Below are 13,524 nucleotides of genomic sequence, written 5' to 3'. Positions count from 1 at the left end.
AGCAAATCCAAGCCTACTTCAATCCACTGCTTTCACAAAGTTTTTCAAAAACTTTATATGTAATGAAAGTAAATAAACTCTTTTTTAATCATCAATTGGCGCATTAACAACATCATTCTTTCCTGAAGTTAATGCTGGTCGGTTTGGCCACTCTTTCTGTACTACACAATGATTTTTTTCAGTCTTGCTGTCCCACTCACAAAGAAGAAAGCAGTATTTGGTGAAACCAAGTTGAAGACATAGCAACAGAGCAATTACTTTCAAGTCACTGCATGAAATTTTTCATACTTTATTTTATCTAGCAGAAGTTTCATGTTCATGTAAGTTTCTTTCAGATCTGAAGTGTAAGCTAGTGACACTGATGGAAACTCATTTCCGATGTGCAGAAGCATGGCTTTCAGACTAGCTTTAGTCGAATCAATAAATAAGTATCACTCCTCTATTTTGTACTTGTGACCAAATGATTCCATTACAGACAAAGCATTATTACAAAAAACAAGTCCATCTTCAAATACAAAGAAATTTTTGAAGTCATTATGCCTATTTCTAAAAACATATTTTTGTTTCATGGTGGAGGAGGTTCTAACCTTTTAATCATGAGCCTAAAAGTTCTGCCTCCTTTTTTGATAAATTCAGATCTAATACAAGGTCATTGAGGTCCCCATGTGTTACTAAATACGGTTCACCAGACAAACACGAACCTTCATAGTTTGGATCAACCCTTATATCATCATTATCCTCTGCCAAATCTTTGTTCTGTTGATCATTGATAAGTGTAATATTTTCTGATGGTTTAGGCACAGGCAGTTCACTGTGAGCCACAGGTCTCATGGCAGGTGGTAAATTAGGGTATGAAATAGTGTGCTTTGATTTTGAACTAATCCCTGCAACATTAGTTAGACAAAAGTAATAGTCAGTAGCATGATCTTTTGATTCCCGCAAATCATTGGACCAGCAAAGTTCATGGGCCGAGAAACCTTCGACCAGATTGTAAAGAGTCTGATACAGGTAGCACAATAATTGTGAGGAACCCAATGTTTGTCTTGGTCACCAACTTTGTAGCTAAAATAATGCTCATAACATTTTTTCATGAGAGGAGTGAAGCTACATTTCTGGAAAAAAAATTCAGTAAAATTAAATTTAAATTATATTACCAGATACAATTTTATGAACTATATCTGGTGGTATAATTTTATTGTTAATGATAATTATTTTAATACTATGGTTATAATGATAAATAGATTAATTTAAATTATCATCTCCTTTTATTTATTATATTATGTAATAAATATAAAAGAACGTATTATCTGCAAAACGTACAGCAATAGCTGTTAAAGCTGCGGCCTCGGCTAGCTTCATCAACTCGGAATCAGAAGCTGGTGTTTCTGAAGTAAGAACTAGATCTCTAAACGGATCTTGAACAGCAACTGGATTTCCTTTAATAAAAGAAAAACAGTAATGGAATAAATTACTAATTAAAAAAAGAAAATGTCTAATGAAAAACATATGAATGTATATTTAATAAATAGTTTAGTTACAGTTTCAATTGCTGATTAAAAACTATTTTTCTGAAGAATTGGAGGAAAAACTTGATTTTCATAAAAACAAGGAAATACCATAAAGAATACGTAAATATCTGCAAAAATATTTTTGTATTTATATTTTTATATAATATAGATATGGTGTTAATACATTTGAAATATATATAAACTTTTGAAATGTCAAATCGAACTGAATTTTTATAAATACTTTGTTGTATTTACAAAATTTGCTTCTTTAATCATGATTTACTCCAAAATGTTTTTGGTAGTGAAAAAGAAATTATTATAAAAATGACAGAAAACATCTTGAACAAAGTTATTAAAAAGACTGCATTTATAAAATTTGGTTCAGTCTGTCAATTAAAAAGTTACATAATAATTTACATTACTGATTGTCATGGACAAAAACAAGCAGAAAAATGAAATTTCAATGCATAAAATATTTTATTAATCCTAATGTGTGCGTTGCAATCTGCTCAACTAGTGAACAATAAGCAAACCCCCTTGACACAATGAAAAGAGGTTATGTATGACATGTAAATGTGGTGTAGTCTTGTATAGACTCAGGCCAATCATTCCTGAGTTGTATGGTTAATTGAACCTCATCCACCAAAATACGCTGGTATCCACTAGCTAGTATTCAAATCTATATAAAAATAACTAACTTTTACTAGGATTCAAACTTCAGAACCTTAGACTTCGAAAATCAAGTGATTTACGACAATGAGTTTACCATTAGACCAGCCCAGATGGGCTAACATGTAAATGTTAGCCAAACAATAGAAAAATTTAACTAATTTCTTCAAATCTATGTCATAAAATGTTAATGAACATATTCTGTTCAGCCCATTTTTATTTATTATATGTAAAAATGATACATACCAGATGTTGGAATAAAAGTACTTCCACCCAAGTCTAAATCATTATTAAATGCCATAACATCAAGCGCAGCTGTTAGTGCATCACCAAAACCTGCATTAGCTGATGGTTGTTCAGGTTGACTATCAAGAAATGCATCGAGTACAGGACTGAAAAACGTTTTAGTTACAATAATTATACCAAATACCAATAACAATCAAAAAAATAATCCTTTCTTATAAGTATCATTAATTTTTAAGTTATTCCTTATTATTACTGGTTCACATTTAATATTAATCAATCCATGCGTGAGATAATAACTTACCAATTAAATTAAAACTAATACCATGGCTTCTGATCAAGATTTAGAAGCTGTATTCCTTAAAACCTAATAATTCAACAACTATAAGTCATATATCCCAGGAATAGCATTCTGGATAATAAGTGTGAACAAAGGTAAAATTCAATTTAAAAAGAGATCAGTAACAATCTCTAAAGATTTATGAAAAGAGAACAGATAGAAATCATAACAGTGGTTTATCCTACTTTATTGTATGAGCAGGAAGTAAGATCAAAAAATCTAACCAAAAAAATACCCCACATTACAACCCACTTTATTAAATTAAATCAGCATTTTTATGAAATAAATTATTATTACTATGAGAGAAATCAAAAGATTTCTAATAAACAGATTATCTAGCCTAAAAGAAGGTATCATGGAAGGAATCATTATACCATAGAAGGTATAATGGGGATTCATAAACACAAACAGATCTTTTAATTCTAAAAAATTTTTTTTCAAATTCATACTTAACCATATCCACTCATAGATAATCAATAAAAAGTTATTAATGAAGATACCTTATTCATGAAAATTCAAAATTTTGTACATGAGATTTTTTTTGCTTTATTATCTCCCCATATAACCTTGATGCTTGTCCATAGGATATTGAAAATAAAATTTTGTAATATATGAAAAATGTAATGCCTGCCAAGGATTTCAATCCAGGACCTTGGGATGAAAGGCTGAGACACTAAATGTATCAGCACATATGTTGGTGCAGAGATTGAAAGCCCATGTACTAGCACTTTGCATGCATTGGCCTCTGTTACAAGCAAACTAAAAACAGTGTCATTTTCTATAAGTCTTTTGTGGTATGGTAATATATATAAAAAAAACAGGTTTCATAAACTTGCTGTAGCAAATGTAATTGTTAAGTTTTATTCTAAAATATATTGTGATCTAGCCCTACTTCCTGTTGTATAGCAATTAATAATAGAATCATTCATGAATCATACATTACTAATGTGCTATTCTTGAACTGTTATAAACACAACACACAATTCTAAGAATTCCATTTACTTATTTTTCATCTACTCAATCACTGCACTGCGAAAAATCACATGTCACACATCGCTTGTAATTATGTTCTAGAATGGTTATTATAGAAATATTTATTGCAGTGTATATTTTACTTAATGACATGAATAGCTGCTATTAGTGATTTATTTTTACTATTTGTTGTGTTGTTTTCATTTAAGGCTTTGTCATAAATTCAGTCATGTAAATTTTTAATATTTCAATACAGTTATTTTCTTTAAATTGCCATTCTTTTAATTTTCTTTAAATTGCCAGTGAAGTTAGGAGAAAAAGGTGCAGCAGTTCATAGTCAGGCGACGGAAATTGTTTTCAATGTTTACAATTACTTTTTACAAAACAAATAATCAGAATAGTGAGGAAAACTTAAGTACTAAATATGGTTGTTCAAGCAACAAAAGTATCAAAATGAACAGTCCAGAAGTGAATACAAATGAAACTGAAAAGCCATCTGTGTTCACTTCACCAAGAAAACGTGTAAATCGTCCCATTACTGTGTGCAATTTAGATTCATTTCACACGGGTGCTTTGAGGTAGTTAATAAATAAATTTTATGTAACCAAAAAGTGCGTTCTACTGTGAAGAGAATATGCAATAAGCCCGTAAAAGTGAAATTAATTTCAAAGGGAGTGAAAGATCTTTAAGGAGAATATTACGTAAAATGGGATTTAAATGGAAAAAACAGACAGAAGACAACCGAAAAATACTGTTCGAATGGAACATCATTGAAATGCAAAGAATGAAATTTCTATGACAAATTTCCGTTTCGTGAAGAAGTAAGACCGATTGTAAACACAGATGAAACCTACATTCACAGTAGTCATGTGACATCAAAACTGTGGATAGACACAACAAACCTTCATGAGGGACTGAAAACACCAGTATTCAAGGGCTCACTATTAATAATTGTTCATGCTGGCTGTAATAAAGGATTCATTAACAATGCTTTACTTATGTATGAGTCAAATAAGAAAGGAGATTATCACAAATTTATGGATTTCAAAAAGTACATGTAATGGCTATGGGAAAAGTGTATTCCCAACTTGCCACCTCGGTCAGTCATTATACTAGATAATGCGTTATATCACAATATTCTGCTACAAAAACAACCAAATTCTAACTCTTTAAAAAGCGATATGATAAAATGGTTAGCCAAACAACGAATTTACTGTTCTCTTGCTATGGTGAAGTCTGAATTATATGATACAAAATTGCACAAAGAAAATCAAAAGAAATTTAAAATAGATGACATTTTCAAAAATTATGGCCATACAGTTCTAAAACTGCTACCTTATCACCCTGACTTAAATACCATTGAAATGATCTGGAGTCAAGTGAAAGGGCAAGTAGCTAAAAGAAATACAACTTTTAACATGTCAGATGTTCTTAAGTTAGCTGAAGAGGAATTTCATAAAGTGTCTGAAGCTGAGTGGGACAATGTCTGCAAGCATGATGACAATGTTGAAAAAAATGCATTCAAGATGAACATTTTTATGATGTGCACATTGACAATTTTGTGATAAATGTGAATTCAGAATCGGACACGAGCTCTTTAAAATCTACCAGCGACAGCAACTTCAAAATTTGCGAGCTACAAAAATAATGTGAGTAGAAAAAATAATTATTTAAAGTACTTTAAAATAACATTAATTGGGACACTAAACTAGTTTTAATTAAATAGCTAATAACTGATAATGTTTTTAGTTGGCCTAATATCACGTCAAATGTTTGCTGAATACTAGTAGTTTTTTGTGCCAACTTATATGCTGATAGTTCTACCATTCCATCACAGAAATTGGTAGTGATTTATTAATAATCAAGCAATATTTATTTCTTTATTTACTCAACAATGACAAGAGGTCTATTTTTTTTTTTTTTTTTAATTTTTCATCTAAAAGAATACTGAAAAGATTTCCAACAGTTTAAATTATCTAATCAGATTAAGTTTTAGTAATTTATTAATCACTAATCCCTTACTAAAAGGAGCAATGTAAATACTCTAAAATACCAGGTTACTCAAAAAGGCCTTCACTACTTTAAAAGCATTTAAAAATTTATTCAGTTAATTTACAGATTCAGTTGAGGTCTCATTTCATAGCAAAACACATCAAGTTTTGACTCATATAGTTCAATAATACTGAATTTGACCACCAGTGCTGACAGCAGTGTTGTTAAAAATGGATACATTTACTGGTACACATCTCCTCTGTTTGGTTTCACGATTTCCAGTCAGCAACTGCAGTTCAACGTAATTTTTGTAGAGATTAAGATAGGGAGTCTCTAGTAGGCATACATTTACTCTTGCACCAAACCTTTGTTGAGACAGGTGTTCCTGTTGAACATACAAAATCACCAGGATGCCCACATGTCCCTGAAGTTGCTATGGAATAAGTCAGAGAAACCTTTTCAGGTAGTCTGAAGAAATCAACTCAACATGCATCATATGAGAGTGGCATTCTACAAACAACTGTTTGGCGCATATTATGTAAATGTGATTGTAGTGGATACAAACTAACCGTGGTACAGATGACGATAAACTTTCTCGGCTGCTGTTTTGTGTAAAATGGTGAGTAGAACTGCAGACGATACATTTTTAGACAATGTAATTTTTAGTGATGAGTCAACATTTCACATTAATGTCAAGGTGAACACCCATAACTGTTGAATATGGGGTAGCAAAACCCTCATGAAACTTTGCAGCACATTCATGATAGCCAATGGTTTTTCATAAGGTCAATGGTTTTTGTGCCCTAAGTAAACAGGGACTGTACAGCCTGTTCTTCTTCCAGGAGGCAATGGTAAATGGTACTATTTATCTGGATATGCTGCAAAATTTTATAATTCCTCAGTTAGACTATGATGATTGAAATAGACACCATTACTATCAGTAAGACAGGGACTACCTACTGCCTAGAAGTCCAAGATTTTCTTGATACTTGATTCCCAGGTCAGTGGATTGGTTGTGAAGGCCCAATTGCATAACAACCTTGCTCACCATATTTGATGCCGCTAGATTTTTTCTTGTGGGGTTTTGTTAAAGATTGTACTACCTTATGTACTACCTTTGCCTGCTGATCTTGTTGAAGCTAACAACACCACCGTAGGTGCAGAGATAACGCTCAACATGCTGGCTACAGTGTGGAATGAAATTGACTTCAGATGGGATGTATATCACCTTACAAATGTAAGCCATATCGAATCAAAGCGAATGCTGGGTAACAAACTTAATCTGTTTTTATATGAAATAAGACCTCAACCGAATATGTAAGTTATCTCAATAAATTTTTATATGCTTTTAAAGCTATGAAGTCCTTTTTGAATCACCCAGTACTGTTTCTTAACAGAAGGGATACATTAAATTTATACTTTACACTATCTGTCCCAGCCTTTATTATGTTATAAATTTACATCTCACTTGAGATCCAAGAAACACTAGCATTCCTTACTCTGAAAGTAATTTTGTTCTTTATAATCAGTTGTGGTGAAAGACATGAAGGTGGCATTTGTAAATTGAATATCAATTGTGTTTTCATACAATTTGCAGTGTATCGATGTGCAACACTACAGCTTGGTGAAGAAGGCAACAAGAAATTATTTCACTTCTACTTTTCCTTGCAACCCTGATATGGAGTGAGTCTATTTTAAAAGTGGCAATGCAAATTTTTACAGAATTTGTATCTCACACCTGCTAACTTAAAACACATTCTGTTGTAGTACTTATCTATTAATTAAGTTTAAATATTTTAAAGACATATAAAATAAATATTTTACGCATTTAATAATATTTTTATCCATAAAACTGTTACAAAACCTTATAACATTCTGTTTTCAAGCACTTTGATTTGATGCACCCCAATTGTTTAAAATTCAAAAAAGTCTAGTTTTTGACTTATAAAAAATGTTATCTACCACCCTACATTCTATTTTCTTCAAATCATCATATACACAGTGTTACTCATATGACTTAGATAATTTTAATTTTATATCCTCTTCATGTAATATATATTATTTATATATTTTTGTGAAAATTCAAAAGATTCATCAACATACTGACCAGGTTATACATATTATATATATATAAAACCTATAGTATGTTTTTTAAGTAAGTACCATTTTGATATATGTCTGCAGCAGTGCAGCTGTTGTCATTTCATGCATGTACACCGAGTAAATCATGCATGTGCACTGAGTAGGTACGTCTACTGGCTTGCTAATAGATGTACAGACACCATGAGGCTATAGATGGTACAGACGCCATTCAATGATTGTTAATCTTTCTTTACAGTTTCCTGTACACATTTGAAATGTCTATGATTGTAGTTGGTCCTACTGATTGTGAAATACATACTGTAATTTGTTTCTTAAATACAAGAGGTATGAAGCGGCCAAAATTCATAGACAGATTAGTGAAATATGTCAGGATAATGTTACATCTGATAGAATGGTGAGAAAATTGGTTAGGGCATTTAAACAGGGCTGAACAAACATATACAATGTGGCATGGAGTACGTGACCATCTGTCATTACTGATGAGCTGGTGCAGAGAATCAATCGAGAACTTTGTGAGAATAGATAGTTTACAATTTTACCGCTAATGAATTTCCTTTAATTTCACAAAGTGTTCTTTATGAAACTGTGTTAGTATACTTAAATTATCAAAGTTGTGCTCATGCTGGGTACAAAAAATGCAAACTGAGTTGTACAAAAACAAGTGTTTAGCCGGTGCTTTGGATATTCTCGCAGCAGTGAAGGCAGTACGTTTTTAAGCCAAATTAATGGAGATGAGACAGAGGTCTCAAGTTACACCGGAATCAAAACAACAGTTCATGGAATGGAGCACTCAACATTTCCCAAGAAGGTTCAAGCAAACAATATCAGCCCAGAAGATCATATGCACTGAGTTTTGGGATAGACAGGGGCTGTGTTAGTTGATTTTTTGCCTTGGGGTGAAACAATAAATGCTGAGACTTATTGTGAGACCTTGACTAAACTGTCGTGCTATTCAAAACAGAAGAAGTGACAAGCGCAGTACAGGAATCATGCTGCTTCACAGCAACACTCGGCCACAGACGGCTCATCATACTCAACATATCTATCACGTCATTTGCCTAGCATCAAATTGATCACCCACCATATAATCCTGACCTGGTGCCCAGTGACTACCAATTGTTCCTGCATTAAAGCAGCAACTCAGCAGCCCATTCCACATGATGATAACAATATCAAAACAGCCATTCATTCAGCAATGGTTATCTTCTCCATCAGGTTTCTATGAAGCTGGAATCCAAAAGTTGATAAAACAATACAAATGCCTTAATATAGAGGCGAAAATTATGTAGAATTGTAGATTAACATCCGCACTTTCAGATGAATATAAATTTTTTGGAAAAAGGTTTGCATGTTATCTTTTACATCAAAACAGATCTTACTTTAAAAAATTGCCTAATACATAGACAAGTACACAAATAATCCCTTCACAAGATCCACTCAAGTGATGATGGAAAAGTATAAAGTGTTCAATTTTAAATAATTTATAAAATCTTTATCAAGAAGCACAGTTCAACGAAAATTCCTGAACCAGAGCCCAGTGTAACAACAGTTTTTTTCCGTAAGAGATCTTTCCATTTCTTAGCATTTGTGCATACATAATAAATTTCAGTGATAATTAATTACAAAATATTTTTAATTCTAGAACTTAAGTCAATAATTCTTTTAAGAATCATATTCCTCAATACTAACTAATATATAAATTATATTTATTTGATCAACCTAAATACAGAATAATAAATAAAGTAGGATGATACTTATTCCTTATTCCATTATGCATGCAAAAGCACTTTTGCAAATTTCTTGCATCATAAGTTGCATTAAATTACTTACAAATTATTCACATCAAATTACATATTAAATAAAAATTAAAAATTATTTTTTTATTTAAAATTAATTTTTTTTAAATTAAAAGTTAAAAATTAAAAATTCCATACATAGAAATATGATGTCAATTACTAAAATTAAATTAAAAATAAATAAGTAATTTAAAAAAATAAAAATGCATGTGGTCTAGTTAGCCAATGTCACATAACTGTACAGAGTTGAAACATTATAAATTAACAATGTCTGAATAATTTGATGTGACTTAAGTAATAAAGTAATTTAATGCAACTTATGAGCGAGAAATTCGCGAAAGCGCTTTTGCATGCATAATGGAATAAAGTAGAAAGTATCATCCTACTTTATTTATTAATCTATACTTAGGTTGATCAAATAAATATTATATATATATATATATATATATTGTCACCGAATGGCTTCAACGGCACGTAATTCATAACCTTGTGGTGGCCCTGAAAAGGACCGTTTTTTAGCATTAGCTCTGAGAAGTGTTGGGTCCGGAAGATGGACTCCAGCAAATTCAGGGAGTTGCAGCTCATCCATTGAAGTCTGACTTCCCTCAGCAGCAGTTGGGTCCCCACTACAGCGTGGCCCCCAGAACTTCACAGTGTTGGGTCAGCGTCAGTCGTCCTTCACCAGCGCAGCTGAGGTGGTTCTCCCCCAGTGTTCCCAAACTGGGCCAACTCATTCTGCTGAGTCCGCCGCAGCCAGGGCGAGCTGGAGCTGGAGCAGGAAGGTAGGGTCCACATCCAGCGGCTCCCTCAGCGGGCCAGCCAGGCCTGCTGCTCTGGCAGGGATGTTGCATCCACTAGGAGGTCCCACGTTGAGCCAGCCAAGGGACTTCTTCGGTCTTCTTTCATCTTTCTTTCTTGGTCTTCTCCAGGTGGTGGTTGACAATGAATTGCCAATTCACTCTCGTATGCTATTTTATAGGAGCCTGAGAGTGGTGGGGCTGCAGCGCCGCCATGGTGGGAGAAGTGCGCGGTGGGAGTGATTGATGCTTGTATGAGCGCGTCTATACTGTGCGCTTGCTCACAACACTGCTATCGTTATCACCCGCCGATATGAAATTAGGTATATAGGTGGTAACAATATATATATATATATATATATATACATGATATATTTGCTCCATTACAAGAGCTACCCAGGTAATAATATGGTTTCTTTCTTCTTTCTTTATTAATACAAACTAATTATAATTGCTCATAAAGCATTAAAGTAGGATCAATGTGTAAGTTACAAGAAATGCATCTTACTTATCAACAGGCACTCGTACAGGAGTTGATATAGATGCTCTACCCCACATAATCCGACGTAGTTGTTCTCCTGTCATGTTTCGTTTTTTTAATTCTCGAATAGTAACTTTTCCAACCCTCTGAAAAAAGTATATTTTATAACTATTAAGAGATAAGACAAACTGTTTTTTATATATGTCTACATTATTAGTAGGTCTACTTGGCTTACCCAAATTGTGGTTACATACTACAATCACTGACAAAAGAAGTTTTTATTGTAAGAAAAAAAAGAACACAAAAAAATTATTGCACATACATAATACTATCTAAAAGCAAAGATCCAAGATCCTTACTATAAAATTTCATAAAAACCAGTCAGACAGTAACCACTTCACAAACAAAGATGAAATACCAAAGGACATGTTAAAACAGGATATAGTTTCACCCAATTAATAAAAGGTCCTTACTTCACTCAGTCCATGAATTTATCACTGAGTAAAGCAAGATCAAAACAGAGATTACCAACTATCTAGGCAGATCTTTGAATTAAAATTCATTTATAACATTTATTCCAAGATATCCATACTGAATAATTGGCTATGTCAACATTCACCAAACCAATAAAATTTTAGGAAAATATTATCCACTCTTTGCCATTGTATTAGATCACACTTTTCAGACAACCAGCAGCCTCAATCAAGAAAATAAGTAACTAGATTTAAAATTGTGTGATTACTATAATATTTTATTTCAATATTATAGTAACATCGGTTGAGTTCTTATACAGATTGTTCAAAAAGTGACGCAACCTTATGGAAGAATCTTTCCTTCTTTTTTTACCAGTTTAATTGGAAAAAATTGAGAAAAAATGGATACATAATGCAGCAGAGAATATTCACTGTCTCCCAATATATTACAATTAGATGTGTCAGTTATGCCCAGACCAGAATGCCTTCCCAAAAAAGTATGATGTGGATGCACCAAACAAGTCCTCCAAGCAGTAGTACAACAAGTTTCAAGAGACAGGGAATGCGGTAGATGCAGCCAAAAGTAGTCAACCGACAGTGTTAACAACAGAAAAGTTGATCTATGTGCAAGCTGCATATTCTGTTAGTCCCAAGAAATCTATGCAACACTTATCTAGCCAGTCTAGTCTCTCCACTGGTAGTGCCCACACAGCATTGAGCAAGTGTTTAAAGATACATCCATACAGAATTTGTGTTTTTCCCCAGGTGTTACTTGCAGACACTGGTAAAGTATAGCTATCTGTCAGAGGTTCATATCATCTGTAACTCTAGATGGAAAATAACTTGATGATTGGTTTTGGTCTGATGAGGCATGGTTTCACCTTGATGGATGTATGAGAGCACATAATTCACACATTTAGTGTACAGAAAATCCACATCAGCTACACAAGTCTCCTCTGCGCAGATAAAAAGTGGGCATTTGGTGTGCAACATCATATAGGCGACATGTTAATGACATTCTTTCAAATACAGTGAACAGTGAATACTACATACAGATGGTGCAGCAATTTGTAAACACTATATCTGCAGACTGGCAAGAGTACACACGTGGTTTTAAGCACTTTCAACAACTACTGTAACTTACTCATTTTTCCATAAGTTTGCATCACTTTTTGAACCGTCTGTATTTAATCATTCTGAGAAACAAAACAAAGATAAAATAATGATATCAAAAGTAATCACAAAGTAATAAATAACCTAATTATCAGTAATACCAGAAGTCCTATTGTACAGATAAAAATAAAAATAAAATAAAATTAGAGTAAAAAAAATAAAATAAAGATAAAACAAGAATAATAATTAGCACACTGTGTACAAGATTTCCATGAATCCCCTATCCAATTCATTAAACAAAAATTATAATCAATGCAGCTTGATTATGACCTTACACTGAAATTACAAATTTCAGTGCAATGGAACTCAGCTATATATAACCAACTTAAATTCAAGCACACAGGCATACACTCCAAGCAAGCAAACAAACAAACAAACAGATGGACAGACAGACTGATGGATGGATGGACAGATGACCAACCAAGCACACACACACACACACACACACACACACACACACACACACACACACACACACACACACACAGACACACACACACACACACACACACACACACACACACACACACCCACCCCCCAAACCCACAAACCCACCCACCCATATTGCTCAGTTTAGCAGTTCTTATAATATTATAATATTGAACATCTCCCAATAAAATGCAATATGTTATTTTTTCTCCATCCTATTACATGACATGCACAGCTACTGATTGTCATCCCTACCCAAACTCATTTATCTCCATAGTATGGGGTGCACTATGGAGATAGTGGACCCCACATTCTAAATATGATAGATGTTTTCCTCCATTAAATTTACCAGTAAAATAATTCAGATTTCTGAGTACAACATCCAGATGATTGTAAATATTATAAAATAACTTTCTTTCCGCACGTGCCAGAGATTTCTCCCTTAAATGCCTTTTCATAAATTCATTCTCAACATTCCAATCACTCGTGCCATCTACCCCCTTGCTAAACTCGCTAACTTAATCTTTCCACCTTTGATTTCTATCCCT

At 33.1% G+C, this 13,524-nt stretch overlaps 1 protein-coding gene across 1 annotated transcript in view; it reads right to left on the bottom strand.

The window, feature by feature from the left end:
• iav (transient receptor potential cation channel subfamily V iav) overlaps positions 1-13,524 on the bottom strand; it is a 66,759-nt gene that overhangs the window by 10,803 nt on the left and 42,432 nt on the right. The window contains 2 exon segments of the mRNA XM_075372248.1: positions 1,321-1,436; positions 2,424-2,569. Coding sequence (XP_075228363.1) covers positions 1,321-1,436; positions 2,424-2,569 — 262 coding nt within the window.

This window comes from Lycorma delicatula, chromosome 7 (assembly GCF_047948215.1).
Source record: "Lycorma delicatula isolate Av1 chromosome 7, ASM4794821v1, whole genome shotgun sequence".
Taxonomy (NCBI): Eukaryota; Metazoa; Arthropoda; class Insecta; order Hemiptera; family Fulgoridae; genus Lycorma; species Lycorma delicatula.
Note: the sequence above shows the minus strand (reverse complement) of the source record. Positions and strands in the feature narration are given on the sequence as shown.